Below are 20,987 nucleotides of genomic sequence, written 5' to 3'. Positions count from 1 at the left end.
AATGCCTGGTCCGATGGCCATTGTCGAGACACAACTGTGCAGTCAGAAGCTCCGACGTGACAACAGCCTTTGACCTGAGCTGGCACGACCGTGGGCACTTGGCTGAGGACGCTGTGGTGTGCCCTGTCTGCAGGGAGCCCTGGAGCGTTGGCAGTGAGGGCGGGGCAAGTTGTATGCGAGGTGGTGACAAAGGATTAAGGGGATGTGAGGACTTCTCATGACCTGTGTGGCTGGGAGACCATGGGAACGCAGCAACAACAGTGCATCCAGAGAGCCACAGCGCTTGGCCCCACATTTGCTAAATTCCGTAGCTGTCACAACGGAAGACACGTTTTTCATGGAGAGGGAACAGTACCTTTACAGTGCAGGGGCAGCCACCTTCCGGGGAAGGACAAAGAAGGGAAGACTCTGAACCCAAGGCAGCCTCTGTTCCTGACAGCGAGCTCATCCGGATGCTTTCCTCCAACAGCCCGGAGAGTTCAGGCCAGAGCCCAGGCTTCATGTGTTTCACATTCAGCCGCTCTGAGCATCCTCGGCCAACGCAGCTTCACCTGCTTTCAGCTGAGCCTCCGACGTTGGGCCTGCCTTCTCTAGTAAACAAGCTGAACGACTCAGATCTTTAACACCTTTTCTTTTCTTCCCACCCACCCCCTGCCCTCCCCGCCTTTTATTTGAAGAGACGGGGTCTCACTCTGTCCCCCAGGCTAGAGTGCAGTGGTCACTGCAGTCTGAAACTCCTAGGCTAAAGTGATTCTCTTGCCTCAGCCTCTCAGATAGCTGGAACTATAGGCACACGCCCACCACACCTGGATAATTTATTTTCATTCTTATTTTTGTAGAAACAGGGTCTTGCAGCAGGGCACAGTGGCTCTCGCCTGTAATCCCAGCACATTGGGAGGCCGAGGTGGGTGGATCACCTAAGGTCAGGAGTTTGAGACCAGCCTGGTCAACATGGCGAAACCTCATCTCTACTAAAAATCCAAAAATTAGCCGGGCATGGTGGTGCGCACCTGTAATCCCAGCTACTCGGGAGGCTGAGGCAGGGATAATTGCTTGAACCCAGAAGGCAGTGGTTGCAGTGAGCTGAGATCATGCCACTGCACTCTAGCCTTGGTGACAGAGCAAGATTCCATCTCAAAAAAAAGAAAGAAAAGAAATAGGGTCTTGCTATGTTGCCCAGGCTGGTCTTAAACTCCTGGACTCAAGCGATCCTCGCACCTCAGCATCCCAAAGTGTTGGGATTATAGGCATGACCCACTGTGTCTGGCTGATCTTTTCTTTACACGTGCTGTGATAGTAGCCATGTTCTTTAGTGTTTTCACAGGTCCTATGGCCCTTCCAGAGGAACAGCTATGTCACCCTCTTAAGGAGCAGTTTGCTGTGGGAGAGGGAGGGCTGGCCAGGGTGACTCACTACGGCAGCGCCCACATCACCCCGTGCTGCAGCTGAGAGGAGGGGAGTCTGCACACTGATGCTCTCCCTGCCTTGGCCTCTCCTACAGAGCCCGCAGCTTCATCTCCCAGCTCAAACACCACAGCAGCCACAACAGCAGCTATTGTCCTGAGCTCCCGGCTGACGCCTTCCACATCACCTTCCACAGGAACCACAGAGATAGGCAGTCATGAGTCCTCCCACGGCCCCTCTCAGACAACAGCCAAGACCTGGGAACTCACAGCGTCCGCCTCCCACCAGCCGCCAGGTTAGCACTCGCTTTGCCCCAGGAGAGGTCCATTTCTCACTATTGCTTCTGAGATCGGGGCTGAGATCCAGCACAAGGCGGCTTTAGACCGTCAACCCAAAGTCGGGATTCACTGGGTAGCCTGCTGCCCCCAGCCACCAGCCACAGCCTCCTGGCCTGGCCTCTTTCTCCGTGGCTTTCTCTGTGGCTGGGGCAACTAGAAAAACAAGCCCACCCGCCAAGATGTGACAGGGCCAGCCTTATCACCTGCACAGCAGAGCCCGTGCTGAGACTCTGAGTGGCATCTGTGCCCTCCCACAGTAGGAGGTGGTGGAAGCTGCCTGCAGTCCGGGGCCAGGGTCTGTGGAATGGAGGAGCTGTGGGTAATGTGAACCTTCTCTAAAACTTGTCTGATTCTTAAGTGTGGCCAGCACCTCAGTGAGCTACCCTGCTTATTCTTTGCTAAAACGAGTCTGGTTACGCCAGCCACGAGTCTCCGAGGGTGCTAAGATGGGAGCCGAGCTGTGCCGAGTTTCTCCTGCTTCATGAGGATCTAGGACCTCTAGGACTCGAGCCGTGATGCTCTCCTCTCTTTTCTGCAGGTGTGTATCCACAGGGCCACAGCGACACCACTGGTAAGTGTGTCCCTTTGTGCAGTATGTTTATGATCAGGGTGACCGCAGTCCCAGGTGCTGGGTGGTCCTGGCCCAGGCCTGCCGCCCAGCACAATCCTGGCAGCAGTCCCTTCCACACTTAGAAGGCCTCCATCACATAGAAAGTTAAACAATAGCTGCTTTATGGAGTTCTCTGTTTGATGTGCCTGTTTTTCTAAATATTGGTAGCTTCTAGCGGTCAGGCTACTGGAGTTGAACCCAGAGTGTTGGCACCCCACAAAAGGGCTCAAGGTCAGCTCTTCACAGCTCTACACAGCAGGGTCCACCTCCCTCGCACAGAGCATCCAAAGCCACAGGTGCCAATGCCAGCACTGACATTACAGCATCTCTGCCAGAAGCTGCCGGTCCCTCACCGTGCACTTAACAGAGAAACTGTCCACATTTTCAGTATAAAACACTCCTCTTGGCCAGGCGTGGTGGCTCACATCTGTAATCCCAGCACTTTGAGAGGCCGAAGTGGGAGGATCACTTGAGGCCAGAATTTGAGGCCAGCCTGGTCAACATAGCAAGACCCCATCTCTATTTAAAAAACAAAAAAAAAGAAAAAGAAAAAAGTTAACAACACAAAATAAAACCAAAAACTGTTCCTCCTTACAGAAGACACATGCAATGCTAAGGCTAGGAGAATAGAAAAGAGAATGTGCAAGTGACGATAAGGAGGAAAAGGGGAAAGCGTTTGCAAGACTAAAAGGAAAACCTGAAGGGAGGGGAGGAGAGCTGAGAGAGGAGGGGAGAACAGGAGGAAGAAGGGAAGCAGGCAGGGAGGAAGAACGCAAGTAATGAGAAGAAAGCAAGTCATGCTCCAGGCTGACAAGCTTCCAAAGTAACAAAAAAAACCAACTGTAATTTGATATGGGCAAAAATTATTTTAATCTTCTGTTCATAAATTTTCCTGCTAGAGAATGACTCATATTTTTGTGGTCTCATTTTTACCTGCATCAAACGTCATCTGGGAAAACATCAAGTGACTTGGACATTTTAGCAGTTAATTGATTAGAATAGTTTAAAAAAACAATCAGACTGGGCAAGGTCGCTCACACCTATAACCCCAGCACTTTGGGAGGCCAAGGCGGGCTGATCACTGGAGGCCAGGAGTCCAAGACCAGCCTGGCTAACATGGCGAAACCCCATCTTTACTAAAAATACAAAAAATTAGCCGGGCATGGTGGCACATGCCTGTAGTCCCAGCTACTTGGGAGGCTGAGGTGGGAGAATTGCTGGAACCCAGGAGGCAGAGGTTGCAGTGAGCTGTGGTCACGCCTCTGCACTCTGGCCTGGGCAACAGAACAAGACCCTGTCTCAGAAAAAAGACGAAAAGTAAATCCCATTTCTAACTCAAAAATCCCCTTGCAGGAAGGAAGCAACACTTGCTACCAGATTTCCAGGCATCCTTCCAGAGAGACTGTACAAATAAACACATAGAGGATAAGGAATGCTGGACAGTTAATTCATTTCTTCTGTTCGGTACCATGTTTGTTTCCACTTGCTGGCATACCTTGTAGATCCCCCCATATCAGGACACAAAAACCATCTCATCGTTTTTAACAGTTACAGAATATTCCGTTGTATGGAATTCCCACCATTAATTTAGCCAACCCCCTATCTGGACATGTGATTGCTACATTCTGTGGTTATCTTACAAACAGCCATTAATTGAAAATCCATAGGTGCAAGAATATCTGTAGGATAAAATCCTACGTGTAAAGTTCAGGGGTCATTTTTTCTGTATAGATTTTCCAACAACTATTTGATGATGGGCTATAATCTATAATCTGCCTTTTCCAGTTCATGACTTTTATTAGATTAAAAAAGCAGCCAGGCGCTGTGGCTTACGCCTGTAATCCCAACGCTTTGGGAGGCCGAGGTGGGCAGATCACTTGAGGCCAGGAGTTCGAGACCAGCCTGGCCAACATGGTGAAACCCTGTCACTACTAACAATACAAAAATTAGCCGAGCATGGTGGCGTATGCCTGTAATCCCAGCTCCTCAGGAGTCTGAGGCAAGAGATTGTTTGAACCTAAGAGGCAGAGGTTTCAGTGAGCCAAGATCACGCCACTGCACTCCAGCCTGAGAGACAGAGCAAGACTCACACACACACACACACACACACACACACACACAAACTTTCTCCCAAATTCTGAAATGTAATGTAATAAACATTAACCAAATGCCTACAATGGACAAAGATAATTCTGTGCAAGGAACTGTGGAAATACAGAGACACCACACACAAAAAAACTCCAGGTGTTTTATGTTGGATCAGCCACCCTGAGATCCAGGAGCGCAAGTTATGTGTGGGAGATCTACTCACTGATTCCTTGAACATCAGTGGATGTTGCTACTTCTGCATGAATAAGCAATCAGTTGAGCCCGTCTTCATAAGAAAGTATTAACAACACTTTACCACAGTGGTTGCTCAGTAAATTAACTGATGTTTCAATCAACCCATTGATACTACCAATATCATAATTTGCTTTTTAAAATAAGTTATATAAATGATTAGCTCTATGCTTTTGCTCTTTTTAATTCAACAGTAATGCTACATAGTAGATGCTCAATAAATATCGAATGAGTAAGCAAATGAATGAGTGAATTTGAGGGCTTCAACATTTTAATAAATTTTAAGAAATACGGTTCATAGTTTCATTGTCTTAAATATCTACTGGCTTACTTGGCAGCCCTTTTTTTATTATTTAATTTAATTTTACCTTAAGTTCCAGGACACATGTGCAGGACATGCAGGCTTGTTACATAGGTAAATGTGTGCCATGGTGGTTTGCTGCACCCATCAACCCATCATCTAGGTATTAAACCCCACATGTATTAGCTATTCTTCCTGATGTTCTCCCTCCATCTGCCTCTCCCAACAGGCCCCAGTGTGTGATGTTCCCCTCTCTGTGTCCATGTGTTCTCATTGTTCAACTCCCACTTATGAGTGAAAACACGTGGTGTTTGGTTTTCTGTTCCTGTGTTAGTTTGCAAGGATGATGGCTTCCAGCTCCATCCATGTCCCTGAAAAGGACATGATCTCACTCCTTTTTATGGCTGCATAGTGTTCCGTGGTGTATACGTACCACATTTTCTTTATCCAGTCTATCATTGATGGGCATTTGGGTTGATTCCATGTTGGCAGCCCTTTTTATCAATAACTTTCTACAATTATTCCAATATCTGGTCTCCCATCCCTGATGAAGCTATTCTTAAGGACTCTTGATTGTAAACTAAAAGGCCAGCATGCCACGATGCCAGCACTTAGTATGCCAGGTTTAGTATGGTTTAGTGTGATTTAGTATGCCAGGTGTGAGGACTTACTTCTCAGGATGGCAATATGCCTCTGGGCTTTCATGGCTGAAATGAATTTGCCGCAGTCGATGTGCTCAGCCTTTGACAGGAGCTGCCTCTATGTTTTATCATTCATCCATTCAATATAAACTGAGTTTCTGTTCTGTGCCAGGAATGGTCCTAAGCTATTATGAAATACAGATCCCTCATTAAAAAGCAAATGTCACTTTAAATTTACTTCAATTTATAGAACTTTAAAAGCTTAACTTGATCAATCAAGTATTTATTGAGTATCTACTGTGAACCCAACACCTGCCACATGCTTAGTGCAATAGAGATAGAAAAGAAACCACTAGGCCAAGCACGGCGGCTCACACCTGTAATCCTAACACTTTGGGAGGCCAAGGCGGGAGGCTTGCGTAAGCCCAGGAATTTGAGAGACCAGCTTGGTCAACATAGTGAGACCCTGTCTCTACAAAAAATGAAAATTAAAAAAATTATCCAAGTGTAGTTGTGTATACTTGTGGTCCAAGCTACTTGGGAGGCTGAGGTAAGAGGCTCGCTTGAGCCCAGGAGTTTGAGGATAGAGTGAGCTATGATGGTGCCACTGCACTCCAGTCTGGGCTACAGAGTGAGATCCTGTCTCAAAAAAAAAAAAAAAAGGAAAGAAAAGAAAAGAAAAGAAAACAAGGAAAGAAAGAGAGAAAGAGAGAAAGTGAAAGAAAGAAAGAAGAAGAGGAAGAAAGGAAGGAAGAAGGGAGGGAGGGAGGAGAAAGAAAGAAAGGAAGAAAGAAGAAGAAAAAGAAGAGAAGGAGGAGGAGGAAAGGAAGGAGGGAGGGAGGGAGGAGAAAGAAAGAAAGAGAAAGAAAAAGAGAGACAGAAAAAGAAAAAGAAAGAAAGAGGAAGGAAGGAAAGAAGGAAGGAAGGAAGAAAGGAAGGAAGGAAGGAAGGAAGGAAGGAAGGAAGGAAGGAAGGAAGGAAGGAAGGAAGGAAGGAAGGAAGGAAAGAAAAGAGGGAGGATAAGACCAGATGGCTGCTCAGAGTACTTGAGTTGACGCTCTTCCCTCAAAATCGCCTTCATCCGATGCAGGCACTCAGGAGCTCTGGCCACAGTGACACACGGGTATTAACACCCAGTGATTGGCCTAATTGGTCAGGGTGTTGCTGAGGAACGGCTATTCCCTGCATATGCCCAGAGGACATTTTCATCATCCATGCCAAACACTGGCCTCTGGCTGTCTCAGCTACCTTCTCTGTCCTGGACCCAATCCGCGCACAGGCTGAAGGTGGGGGCCGGTGGGGAGATGTGGTTTTCATGGCCTCCTCTGCAGTAATCACCTTTCCCCTCTCTCCTTCCTCCTCGCTCCTCCTCTGTCTCACCAGATCTCTTTCTCTTCCTTTTCCTCCAATCCACACACCCCCCAGGAAACAATAAAAGGTGGAGGGCTTGGCAGGTAAGCTGTTAATTCACTGCCTTGGTGATTCTGGTTTCCGTGTCTTCACTGGAGTTGCCCGGATGTCACTGAGGGAGAGGCCAAGGGTCTGGCGCTGAGTTCAAGTTGCTTTGTTTTATCCTTGGTTCAGGAGCCCTCTTCTCTCTTGAGTTTCATTCTGCAGATTTTCTTGTCACTTAAATAGAAACGGGGAGGGATCTTCTGAAGGTAGAAGCACAGTTTATGTCATGTTGCCTTTTCCAATAAAACACCCCCTACACCGTCAATGTGCGTCAACTCACTAGCCAACATGAAGACAGAGCTTACTGTCAGGTGCAGCATCTCCACTACAACAGATTTCTTTTTTTAGTCATAATAATGATTCATGTTAAGTCCGAAAACTCAAAACATTTTTCATTAATTTCTCGTGTTTTCTGTTACTTCCTTTGTAACAATTTTTCTATGCTTTTTTATTTACTTACAAGTTGTTTTGTTTCTGTAATTTTACTATTTATTTTGATTACAGTGTCATTGCAAATATATGAGAAAAAAACAAACTTTTTTAAAAAAAAGAAATAAAGATTATCTCGAATCCCACCATTGTATATATTCCTCAAGACTTTTCTGTGCATATGGACATGCACATGGCTGGTTGGAGATTATTGTAGGTGGTTTTTGTTTGTTTGGTTGGTTGGTTGGTTGTTTTTTTTTTTTTTGAGACAGAGTCTCTCTCTGTTACCCAGGCTGGAGTGCAATGGCTCTCACTGCAACCTCCGCTTCCCGGGTTCAAGCGATTCTCCTGCCTCAGTCCCTCAACTAGCTGGGATTACAGGCGTCTACCACCACGCCCAGCTAATTTTTGTATTTTTAGAAGAGACAGGGTTTCATCATGTTGGCCAGGCTAGTCTCAAACTCCTGACCTCAGGTGATCTGCCCACCTCAGCCTCCCAAAGTGCTAGGATTACAAGTGTGAACCACTGCCCTCAGCCTATTGTGGTTGTATTTTGTGTTTGTTTGTTTGTTTGTTTTGTTTGTTTTTTGAGACAGACTGTTGCTCTGTCACCTAGGCTGGAGTGCAGTGTGCGATCTCGGCTCCCTGCAACCTCCACCACCCGGGTCCAAGGAATTCACCTGTCTCAGCCTCCCAAGTAGCTGGGACTACAGGTGGACGCCACCATGCCCTGCTAATTTTTGTATTTTTAGCAGAGACGGGGTTTCACCATATTGGTCAGGCTGGTCTGGAACTCCTGACCTCAGGTGATTCACCTGCCTCAGCCTTCCAAAGTGCTGGGATTATAGGCGTGAGCCACTGAGCCCAGCCTGCAGGTTCATTTTTATCTCAATATCTTTTTCACTTAACATGTTGCCATGTTAAGTGACATCTTTCCATGTTAATAAATGCAGATCTATTTTTATAATTTTTAATAGTTGAATGGTATTCCATCATATGGGCATACCACATTTTATTTAACTAATTGTCTGTCGATAAGAGATTCAGATTAACGTCTTGAAAATTATTTTAGGCCAGGCATGGTGGCTCACACCCGTAATCCCAGCACTTTGGGAGGCCGAGGGGGGCGGATCACTTGAAGTCAGCAGTTTGAGACCAGCCTGGCCGACGTGGTGAAACCTCTTCTCTACTAAGATACAAAAATTAGCTGGGCTTGGTGGTGAGTGCCTGTAATCGCAGCTACTCGGGAGGCTGAGGCAGGAAAATCACTTGAACCTGGAAGGCGGAGGTTGAAGTGAGCCAAGATCATGCCGTTGCACTCTAGCCTGGGTGACAGAGCAAGACTCCATCTCAAAAAAAAAAAGAAAAGAAAAGAAAATTAGTTTAAACAATGCTTGAGTGAATACCCCTGTATTTGTCTATTCCCTAAGAGTAAATTCCAGTTGAACTAGAGAGTCAAAGAGTGTGCACTTCTCAACTGCCCTTGGGAAAGATGGCATGACTTTACATTCCCAGCTACAGGGCTCTGAGTGTCCCTACACCCTTATACTCAGATGTTTTGCAGTAGAGTTGTATTGGAAGGCCAAGTCCTGGGAGGTTTATTTTGGTATATGGGCATGGCCTGGAGGTCATGCAGCAAAGGCCCTCAAAGCCCCCAGGGTCCATGAGACGTGCGGCCCATGGTCTTCAGTGAGCGGCAGCCACTGCTCCAGATCTCAGTGCCATCGTCTTGCATGCAGAGCACTGGGTGATGTTTTTTCAGGGAAATTCACAATAGTCAGGCTCATTGGTCAAACCTGCAAGTGCATTTTGTTTGTTTTTGTTTTTGTCTTTAGAGACAGGGTCTTGCTCTCGCCCAGGCTGGAGTACAGTGGCGTGATCACAGCTTACTGCAGCGCCAGACCCCTGGGCTCAAACAATTCTCCCACCTTAGTCTCCCAGACAGCTTGGACTACAGGTGTGTGCCATCATGCCCAGCTAATTTTTTGTAGAGATGGGGGTCTTGATATGTTGCCTAGGCTGGTCTTGAACTCCTGGCCTCAAGCGTTCCTCTCCACTAAGCCTCCCAAAGCACTGGGGTTACAGGAATGAGCCACTGCACCAGGCCTGCAAGTGTTTTTAACAATAGTTCTGTTCCCCTGACCTCCGACTAAGCCCCTAGCTCACACAGAAAGACCCCCTTCTTCCTATGCTATCTGATAGACTTCAGGTGACACCTGTCAGTGCCCCAAGCTGTTCGTTTCAACTCATTCAAAATGGTCCCAAATCCTAACCTCCTCCTATATATAACATCTCTCAAAAGACCTCTTCTTTCTCCTTACTGCTCTTTCTCTGCCATCAAAAGCTGTAGGTGGCCAGGATCCATGGCTCATGCCTGTAATCCCAGCGCTTTGGGAGGCCAAGGTGGGCCTGAGATCAGGAGTTCAAGACCAGCCTGGCCAACATAGCAAAACCCCGTCTCTACCAAAAATACAAAAATTAGCCAGGTGTGGTGGCAGGTGCCTGAAATCCCAGCTACTTGGGAGGTTGAGGCAGGAGAATCATTTAAACCTGGGAGGGAGAGGTTGCAGTGAGCAAACATCGAGCCACTGCACTCCAGTCTGGGCAACACAGCGAGACTATGTCTCAAAAAAAAAAAGAAAGAAAGAAAAAGAAAAAAAGAAAAAAAGAAAGAGTTGGCTGGGCACAGTGGTTCACGCCTGTAATCCCAACACTTTGGGAGGCTGAGGCGGGCGGATCACGAGGTCAGGAGATCGAGACCATCCTGGCTAACATGGTGAAACCCCGTCTCTACTAAAAATGCAAAAAATTAGCCGGGCGAAGCGGCGGGCGCCTGTAGTCCCAGCTACTCGGGAGGCTGAGGCAGGAGAATGGCGTGAACCCGGGAGGCGGAGCTTGCAGTGAGCCGAGATCGCGCCACTGCACTCCAGCCTGGGCGACTAAGCGAGACTCTGTCTCAAAAAAAAAAAAAAAAAAAGAATTTGCAATTCATAGCAATGAATATGCTCCTGGTGTCTCAGCGTGGTCTCCTCTCTTTCAGTGGCTATCTCCGCATCCACCGTCCTGCTGTGTGGACTGAGCGCTGTGTCTCTCCTGGCATGCTACATCAAGTCAAGGTGAGTTGCATGGCTACTCCCTCTGCAAGAGGAAGTATTCCCCCACGAGAAAAGAGCTGCACCTGGCGGGGCGCGGTGGCTCATGCCTGGAATCCCAGCACTTTGGGAGGCTGAGGCGGGTGGATCACTTGAGGTCAGGAGTTTGAGACCAGCCTTTCTAATATGGTGAAACCTTGTCTCTACTAAAAATACAAAAATTAGCTAAGCGTGGTGGTGCACACCTGTAATCCCAGCTACTTGGGAGGCTGAGGCAGGAGAATTGCTTGAACCTGGGAGGCAGAGGTTGCAGTGAGCCAAGATGGCGCCACTGCACTCCAGCCTGGACAACAGAGCAAGACTTTGTTTCAAAAAAAAGAAAAAGAAAAGAGCCGCACCATAGTGATTCCAGAATGCCCTCTCCGAAGAAGGACCCCTTTCCTGGCCATTGGCTACCACACACCCCTTCTGTAGGGGCCAACGAGCGCCAGAGCCGAGGAGCAGTGAGCCAGCCCCAAGCCCGAGTGCCCCCTACCCCTGCCCACGGTAGAAATGCGGCGGCCAGAGAAAGTGCACTGGGTGGCCAACGCATGCAATCCTATCCGTTCTTCTTGTGATATCCCTGTGAATATATTCTTGAAGGTCCTCATTGAATAGGGGTATGCCTTCTTATAAATATACTCATTCATGTTAGCCTTAATTTTGTATTCCTGATCATTGAAATTCTGCATCTTAGCATTTCTGGCAAAAATGTTTCTGCCACTTGCTGACTTTTTAAATTTTTCTCATTTTTCTAATCTTTAGGCAGTGTTATTACTCTTTGGTTAAATCCTCAAATGGCATTCTGGCCTTAATTTTGTGCTTCTATCAATTAGTAACCAGTATTCCAGCATTCCATACTGATATAGATTTCAGATTTGTCCAAACTAAACTTTTAGTTACTATTAATAGTTACAAAACGTTCTTTTCTAAATGTGATATCAATATAAAAATTATGTGACCCTTTGAGCCTAATTTTGACAAAATGAACATTCCATGAAATGCTACCATAAAGTCAAAATGAAAACCAGTATCTAAAACTTCACATAAATCTTCAAAAGCTGTGAATACCATCCCAACCAATAAAAAATGCCATCAACCTCATAGACAGTTGAGAAATTAACAAACATTGATGTTACTCAAAAATTTCTCCAAAGAATTCAAAAAATGAAAAATGTTGACAAAACAGAAAATGACTTTTAAAACAATTTTCAAAATATCGTTATTAATAACTACAGAATTTCCATATAAAATGCTGAATTTGGAGTTATATTTTTAACAGGTTATAATGAATACATATAATCACTGAATATATGTTTAAATGTATATACCACCTTTTTATGAAAATTACATTAAAATATATTCTTAAAAAGGATTTGTAAATTTGGTATATACAGCCAATAAGTATGTTCATAAGAGGAAAACAGCAATATTTACTGGCTATATGAAAGATATTTCAGTTGGGCATGGTGGCTCACACCTGTAATCCCAGCACTTTGGGAGGCTGAGGTGGAAGCATTACTTGAGCCCAGCGGTTTGAGACCAGCCTGGACAACATAGTGAAACCCGATCCCCACACACACAAATTTTTTTTCATTTTTAAAAAGCTCAAAAAGTGAAATAAATATATCTTTAGGAAGAATTGGCATGGTCGGGCATAGTGGCTCACACCTGTAATCCTAGCACTTTGGGAGGCTGAAGTGGATGGATCGCTTTTTTTTGCGACCAGCCTGGCCAACATGGTGAAACCTGATCTTGACAAAAAATACAAAAAGTTAGCTGGGCGTGGTTGTCTGCAGAGGTTGCAGCAAGTCGGCATCACACCACTGCACTCCAGCCTGGGAAACAGAGCGAGACCCTGTCTCAGAAAAAAAAAAAAAGAAGGAAAAGAAGAATTGATAAATTTGATAAATTACTTGGTCATTTGGTGAACTGATTATTTCCATAAACTTGTTTTTTGCAAATGGGTTATTAGATTTGCCATTTGACAAATTGGCTGTTAGCAAATTATTTTCAGTGAATGCACCTGCATCCTGCCTTATTTTAGCTCTCACTCCAGGCAGCTCACACTGCTCACCTTAAAATGGCCTAAAGAGCTGCTGCTGCTCCGGAGGGACGTTTCACCTGCCCCGGGAGAAGGTGCCGGCCAGATGCCCAGGGCGTCGGCACCCAGTGTCCTGCCTCCCCTGTGCTTGTCATTCAGGAGCTGATTGACTTGTGTATTTCTTTCTTTGTTTCACACGTACTAAGTGCTAAGAACTGTTTTTAAAAGCTTCATGAATATTAAATCACTTTTTTCAAGATGATCAAGTCTGGTTTGGCCAGGCTCCCAGTCACTCTCTCCTTTTCTTATTCCTGCCATTTGAACGGCTTTTTGGCAGAGGACTGGCAAAGCGTGGGGTGAGCGCGGGGTGGCGTGAGTTGCTCCAACAACGTTTGGTGGATCTTTGGTGGATGGGGAGGTTGGAAATACCTAGAGAGGATTTATTATTCTCGTCATATTGCCCTGGTTGGTCTTGAACTCCTGGGCTCAAGCGATCCTCCCACCTCAACCTCCTAAAGTGCTGGGATTACAGGCATGCACCACCACAACTGGCCACTAGATAGGATTTAATACTCTCTGTAGAGGTAGGCATTCTAGGTTCTCTCCATCTCTGAGGACTAAGTGCTCTCTGTCTGACTCCTGTGGCAGGGCCTCTGTCTGCTCCTGCCATCCCCACAGTGCTGGACATGCTCAGTGGGAAGCGTGTTGATTTGAGGCCAGCCCCCTCCTCTTTTCAAAACCTATGAACCACCTGCTTTGCAGGCAAACTCCCCCGCCGGCCAGCATTGAAATGGAAGCCATGGAGGCTCTGCCGGTGACTGGGGAGACCAGCGGCAGAGATGAAGACTTGGAAAACTGCTCTCACGACCTCTGAAACTCGGGGAAACCAGCCCAGCTATGTCCGGAGTGAAGGAGCCTATCTGCTTTAGCTAAAGACGACTGAGAAGAGGTGCAAGGAGGTGGGCTCCAGGAGCAAGCCCACCAGGCCTCTCAGACGTCCCAGCAGGATCTCACGGACTACGGGGTCGGCGCTTCCTGCGCGGGGAAGCAGGTTCTCTGCCTTCCCATGGGCACCACCTGCCTGCCTCGGATCCAGGGCCCAGCTTCCCAGGAGAGACCAAAGGCTTCTGGGCAAGGGTTTTATTTTATTACAGTGTGAGCTGCCTGGTATACTTGTGGTAATGAAATAAAACCCCTGCCCCGAACCTTCCGTCCCTCATCCTGACTTGCAGTTCACAGAGAAAAGTGACAAACCTGAAGCTCTCTGTCAATTACAAGGCTCCTCCTGGCGTGGGAGGTGTCTCCAGGGAAGACACCAGCGTCGGGGCTTCTAACCACCCTGTCTCCAGCCGCTCTGCACACACAGACAGGGAGCCGGGAAAGGTGGGAGAGATGCTGAGCCAAGCGAATCCTCTCCATCAAAGGATTCACAAAGAAGAAACCTCAACTCAGTGCCATTTTAAATATATATGTGTTTATATTTATACTTCCTTGTCTATTATAGCTACACATTATATATGATTTGTATTTTGACATTGTACCTTGTATAAACAAAATAAAACGTCTATTTTCAATATTTTTAAAATGCACTAAAAGAATCACCAAGGAGAAATGTTCCACACAAAGGAGGAGAAAGAGTAGGAAGGCAGAGTCCGAGGTGACTGAGTTCAGATGTTCTTTCCAGAAGGAGAAAAAGCCTTGCCTAAAGCTGGCTCCGGTCACAGTTTTGGGGAATTTCCCACAATTCCATGTGAGGAGAAGCAGCATTATCTAATCCACACGGTGGCAAGTCCGGGCTCAGCTCAGCAGTGGTTTACACATCGTCTCTTCCCTTCTTCTTCTCTTACTTTCTTTGCTGTTTTTGATGTTTATTTCTAAAATCGTGGGCCTAATCCCACCGCCTCATTTTATAGATGAGAAAATTGAGGACTGGAGAAGTTGTTCTGCCCACAGCCACGAAGCTCGGTTAATGCTAGAGCTGGATCAGAGCAGGAGCTGGGACACTGGGCCCAGTGACTCACACCTGTGATCCCAGCACTCTGGGAGGCCGAGGCAGGAGGATTGACTGAGCCCAGGAGTTCAAGAACAGCCTGGGCAACATAGTGAGACCCCATCTCTACAAAAAATTTTTTTTCTTGAAACAGTCTTGCTCTGTCACCCAGGCTGGAGTGCAATGGCAAGATCTCAGCTCACTGCTGCCTCCACCTCCCAGGTTCAAGCAATTCTCCTACCTCAGCCTCCCAAGTAGCTGGAACGACAGGCATGCACCACCACACCCTGCTAATATTTATATTTTTTTAGTAGAGACAGCGTTTTGCTATGTTAGCCAGACTGGTCTCAAACTCCTGATCTCAAGTGATTCACTCACCTCAGCCTCCCAAAGTACTGGGATTACAGGCGTGAGTCATGGCGCCCAGGCAAAAGTAATAGGGAGTGTAGGTGGGGTAGGAGGAGAGCAGTCCTGGCTGAAAACCGGCCACTAACTACCCCTTGTACAGCCAGGGGGAGGAGGGAGCCACTGTGGGCATTTGGGGGATGGGGCATGGGCATAGTGCCCAATCAGATATTCTCAAAGTGCCATTTTTCACTGACTTCTTTTTTGTGGGGGAGGGGACAGAGTCTCACTGTGTCACCCAGGCTGGAGTGCAGCGGTGCAATCTTGGCTCACTGCAATCTCCACCGCAAGCAATTCTCATGCCTCAGCCTCTGGAGTAGCTGGGACTACAGGTGCACACCACCATGCCTAGCTAGTTTTTGTATTTTTAGTAGAGCCGGGGTTTCACCATGATGGCCAGGCTGGTCTCAAACTTGTGAGTCCAAGCAGTCTGCCTGCCTCGGCCTCCCAAAGTGCTGGGATTACAGGCGTGAGCCAACACACCTGACCTTCAGTCCCCATGTCTTCAGCTGCCACAAATCTAAATGATTCACATCTCCCACTCTTCCCTCATTCCCTGCCCTACACGTTTGCCTTGAAGAAAATGGATTGCTCTTCGCCTTTTATATTTTGCCTTGATTTTCCTTGATCAAGAAATAAGACTTTTTTTTTTTTGAGACAGAGTCTTGCTCTGCTGTTCAGGCTGGAGTGCAATGGTGCAATCCAATCTCAGCTTACTGCAACCTCCACCTCCTGGGTCCAAGTGATCCTCCTGCCTCAGCCTCCCAAGTAACTGCGATTACAAGCGTGCACCACCACACCTGGCTAATTTTTGTATTTTTGGCAGAGACAGCATTTCACCATGTTGACCAGGCTGGTCTCGAACTCAGGTGATCCACCCGCCTTGGACTCCCAAAGTGCTGGGATTAGAGGCTTGAGTCACCGCAGCTGGCCAAGAAATAAGACTCTTAACTTCCCCTTTTCATTTTTATTTTTTTTAACCATTTACAACATTCTTTATTCCCTTGTATAGATGCAGATTTCCATTTTCTTCCTGCCTGTCTAACTTTTTAACATATATCTTGTGGTGTGACTTTCCCTGTTTAAACCCTTCTCCAGACATTAGGAAGTGGGAGAGCAGGGACCAAAAGACACAGGGAAAGACCCTGTTTCTGACTTTCCACCCCTGTGGTCCGCAAGGACCTCTTCCTCTTGGCTGAGGCTGCCCCCTGCTGGCTTGGAATTGCACAGCGCAGAGCGGAGTTCCTGGGTACTGCGGGTTTGCCTCACCACCGGGCTGTGCTCCTTTGAGGCAGGACCAGCCTGACACAAATCACAGCCTCCCCCACACCTCACTCTGTCGGGCACTAATCTAAACTCAATGTGTGCATATTTTAGGGAATATTAGGCACTATATTACCAGGGGGTTTAGTTGACACTTTACTCCCCTCAGTGACTGTAAATCCACCCATTCTAATGGCACTGTTCTTAGCTATTCAGGATGAAACACCCGCTCCTCTCCTGAAACCTTCCGTCCCTCATCCTGACTTGCAGTTCACAGAGGAAAGTGCCATACCCGAGGCTCTCTGTCAATTACAAGGCTAAAATGCACTAAAAGAATCACCAAGGATGGCAGAGCCCAGTGGCTCATGCCTGTAATCCCAGCACTTTGGGAGGCCAAGGCGGGTGGATCACCTGAGGTCAGGAGTTTGAGACCAGTCTGGCCAACATGGTGAAACCCCGTCTCTACTAAAAACACAAAAATTAGCCGACCATGGTGGTGGGCGCCTGTAATCCCAGCTACTTGGGAGGCTGAGGCAGGAGAATCACTTGAACCCTGGGGGTGGAGGTTGCAGTGAGCCGAGATCACACCCCTGCACTCCAGTCTGGGCGACAAAGACTCCAATTCAAAAAAAAAAAAAAACACCAAGGAGAAATGTTCCACACAAAGGAGGAGAAAGAATGGGAATGCAGAATTCCACTGGGGCTCCTCTATCCTGTTGGGGTGCCTTATCACGCACTGACACAGAGGGGCTGACCTCCCCTCTCCCTGCTCCCGCCGCGCGTGGGCACCTGGCCTGGGTGTGGCCTCCAGGGCCTCTCAGCTAGACTACAAAGCTGTTGAATACAGAGAATGAAGAGCACAGCGCTCACAGGGCAGTGCCCAGCAGTGGCCTCAGAAGCACTGACCGACTGCTGGGCCTCCTGTTCCTGGGCTCTCCAGGCGACTTTGGGTCCTAACCATTTTCCAAACCTAAGCCTCCCATTTCCCGGGACTCTATGAGCCCCTCGTATCTTTCCAATACGTTTCTTTTTTCTTTATAACAGATTCGGTTTTCATTACTTGTCACTGAAAAGTTCCTAGCTGGCCGGGCGCGGTGGCTCAAGCCTGTAATCCCAGCACTTTGGGAGGCCGAGACGGGCGGATCACGAGGTCAGGAGATCGAGACCATCCTGGCTAACACGGTGAAACCCCGTCTCTACTAAAAAATACAAAAAACTAGCCGGGCGAAGTGGCGGGCGCCTGTGGTCCCAGCTACTCGGGAGGCTGAGGCAGGAGAATGGCGTGAACCCGGGAGGCGGAGCTTGCAGTGAGCTGAGATCCGGCCACTGCACTCCAGCCTGGGCGACAGAGCCAGACTCAGTCTCAAAAAAAAAAAAAAAAAAAAAAAAAAAAAAAGAAAAGTTCCTAGCTGATATGAAATTCGGTACCAGGAGTGGGTATTGCAAATTATGGAGAAGAGGGGAGATAAGGAACATCTGTGGTTGGTTATCTGCCTTAGAGAGGAGAGAAAAGAGCAAATGTTCTGATGATATGCAGAGACAGGGACGGAGCAGCCCAGGAAGTTCGGTAATTAGTTCGTCAGGAGGTGCCTGGGATGTCATGCCCACTGCAAGCCCGGCTCTTGGAGACTGTTGCTTCCATCCTGAGATCGTATGGCTACGAGAAATCTGAGGCCATAGGCGGGTGACTGCTTTTAATGGCGCTGAAAAACTTAGAGAATTAGAAGTTCAAATCTCTAAAGTCTGAATTCAAGCCACAGACTGAAACCTAAAGACTTCCTAGAACAACACGGAATTTCATCCCTTACAGATGCAAGGCCAGGATATCTGAAAACCCGTCTTAAGAGTCTGAGCCTTTGGCTGGGTGCGGTGGTTCATGCCTGTAATCCAAACACTGTGGGAGGCCAAGGCTGGTGGATCGCTTGAGTCCAGGAGTTCAAGACCAGCCCAAACGACATGGTGAAAACCCTGTCTCTACAAAAAACACGAAAACTATCCAGGTGTGGTGGCATATGCCTGTACTCCCAGCTACTCAAGAGGCTGAGGTGGGAGAATTGCTTGAGCCCAGGAGGTAGCAGTGAGCCAAGATCATGCCATAGCACTCCAGCCTGGATGATAGAGGAGACACTGTCTCAAAAAAAAAAAAAAAGAGTCTAAGCTGTCAAGTTGTTGAAGAACATTAGCTGAATCCATAGCCCCAGCAGGTTTCCCAGCTGGAAGGGAGAGCACTGATTGGAGAAAGGTGAGGTTCCTGTACTGGATTAAAAACGTAGGGGGACATTGGGAGGACTCATAGGATCCCCCACCCTCCCTTGTCCTCAGAAGCAGCCCTCTGTTCTGCCTGACAGTGCTGCAACATTTCCTCCTGCTTGAGGGGTCATCTTGCAAAAGGAAGTCTGTTCTGCTGACGATTTTCTCCCCCTGCCCCTTCCGCATGGGGAGAAAACTTTGCTGAGAATCCCAATCAGACCCTCAGGATCCCAGGATTCAGCCCGTTCAGTGGGAACAACAGCTCCCAAGGCTGGGCTGGGCCCTGCTGCAAGCACCTCCACCCCCACGTCCCACCTGCGGCCTCCTCACAGGCCAAGCCCATAGCCAACGCCCAATGCCCCTGTCCTTCCTTCACAGTCTCCTACACCCAACTCACCTTCCAGAACCAGATCAAGTTTACCTTCTCCAGGAGCCTCTGTTTTTTCAGTTTTGGGTTTTGTTTTGTTTTGTTTTTTGAGACAGAGTCTCACTCTGTTGCCCAGGCTGGAGTGCAGTGGCACGATCTTGGCTCACTGCACCCTCTGTCTCCCGAGTTCAAGCAACTCTCCTGCCTCAGCTTCCTGAGTAGCTGGGACTACAGGTGCGTGCCACCACGCCCGTCTAATTTTTGCATTTTAGTAGAGACAGGGCTTCACCATGTTGTCCAGGCTGATCTCAAACTCCTGATCTCAAGTGATCCACCCGCCTTGGCCTCCCAAAGTGCTGGGATTACAGGCGTGAGCCACCGTACCCAGCCCCAGAGCCTCTGCCAATGACTCAATTATACAAAATCATTTGCCTCTGAGCCTTCATAACACTTATTATCTGCTCTATGCATGTGGCATCTGCAAAATACTATCTTTGTGCAGTGGAAAGAAGATAGAACTTAAAAGCCTGAGTGTCGAACATCCATTCTACCCTTTGCTGGCCCTGTCACTTGGAGGCACTACATGCACTGACATTGCCTCGTCTTTGCAGTGGGGATGATGGCACATGCACTCCCTTCCCAGAGGCGTGAGGGTTACAGGAGACCCTGGCATCTGTCTGTCCCCTCGCTAGCCACTAGAGATCCTGACAGTGAAGCCTGGTACTAATCCTCAAGAAGCTCACAGCCTGGTCAAAAAGAGAAGCATACCAGAACAAACACGAAGCAAAACCTTATGCCACAAGCTAGTAGATAATTGCAAGCACACACACTAATGAGACAAGCCCCGTAAAGGCAGAGATGGCTCCAAGGCCTGGAGGCTTGAGGAATGCAGGACATGAGCTGGAAGGATGGGTGGAATTTCATTAAATGGGCAGAGAGCATTCTAAATGGGGGAGGGATGGAGACAAAAACACAAACAGGAAATTGAGCGACATGTTCAGGAAAGACAGAGTATGGCCGCTGGGCAGCCAGGTCAACCGGCGGCAAGGCGGGGGTTGGCCGGGGAAGCACCGCGCTGCCCCTGCACACCCTGCATCCTCGGGTCCTGGGAGGGCTGCTCAGTAACTGGAAGGAAAATGAAACTGAAAAAGAGCAAGGGTCCTGTAGGGCCGTCAGCCCCAAGTTCCCGCTCAGCAAAACCGCTCCCTCCTGGTGGACGCCCTCACCGTGAAGGTCAGTGCTTCTCTTTCCAAAGCTGTGTCTTCATTCCTCTGGGCAGAGAGCCAAGAGTCCTAGTTACAGAAGTGTGTAACTGGGTGCCATGGCTCACCTGCGGTCCCAGCTACTCAGGAGTCTGAGGTGGGAGGATCGCTTGAGCCCAGGAGCGTGAGGCTGCAGTGAGCAGTGATCGCGTGACTGCACTCCAGCCTGGGTGACAGACTGGGATTCTTGTCTCCAAAATAATTTTAAAATGGGGTGTAATCTTCTTGGAGTCAATGCCACCCAGAGGGTACTCAAATTGCTGCCAGCCTCCCTGGGCTGCAGGGACTGCGGGTGTTTTCCAAGTGTTCCAGGAAGGCTTGGTGGCTCCAGAGGCGCCTGAGGGGCCAGCACAGGTGAGGAGCGAAGAAGGAATTCTGGGTACTCATCCCCGTCCTGAGTGATCACAGCAGCTGCATTTGTTAACTAGAAGTAAAATTAGGCCTAAAGAATTCCATGGCTAAGAACATCTGAAAGCCTTCCATGCTATTAAATATTTATTTTATTGTTCATCCTGGACTCCATAGGCAGATGCTTTAAAAAAAAAAAAAAAAAACGTGATCTTTTGGAAGAATTCTAACTCCAACTCTTCACATAGCTATGGGTTTGAGATTGAACTTGAGTTTTCATCCAAGCTCTGCTCTGTGATACTGAGCACAGTGGGCCCAGCCCAGTGACTCTTCAGAGCCTGTTTCTTCATCTGCCTCCCAGGTTTGCTGTGAGGACTGAAGGAATTCACGTACACAAAGGTCCGATAGC

General features: G+C 48.0%; 1 protein-coding gene across 2 annotated transcripts in view; it reads left to right on the top strand.

Moving 5' to 3' along the window:
- IL15RA (interleukin 15 receptor subunit alpha) overlaps positions 1 to 14,282 on the top strand; it is a 33,304-nt gene extending 19,022 nt beyond the window's left edge. For both annotated transcript variants that reach the window (XM_025395871.1, XM_025395870.1), the window contains 4 exons: positions 1,502 to 1,699; positions 2,281 to 2,313; positions 10,559 to 10,634; positions 13,456 to 14,282. In XM_025395871.1, coding sequence (XP_025251656.1) covers positions 1,502 to 1,699; positions 2,281 to 2,313; positions 10,559 to 10,634; positions 13,456 to 13,567 — 419 coding nt within the window. In that variant the 3' untranslated portion in view covers positions 13,568 to 14,282. The remainder of the gene's footprint in view (positions 1 to 1,501; positions 1,700 to 2,280; positions 2,314 to 10,558; positions 10,635 to 13,455) is intronic.
- The last annotated feature ends 6,705 nt before the right edge of the window (positions 14,283 to 20,987 follow it).

Source organism: Theropithecus gelada, chromosome 9 (genome assembly GCF_003255815.1).
Source record: "Theropithecus gelada isolate Dixy chromosome 9, Tgel_1.0, whole genome shotgun sequence".
In the NCBI taxonomy this organism is placed as follows: Eukaryota; Metazoa; Chordata; class Mammalia; order Primates; family Cercopithecidae; genus Theropithecus; species Theropithecus gelada.
This window is presented reverse-complemented; position numbering and strand designations above follow the sequence as displayed.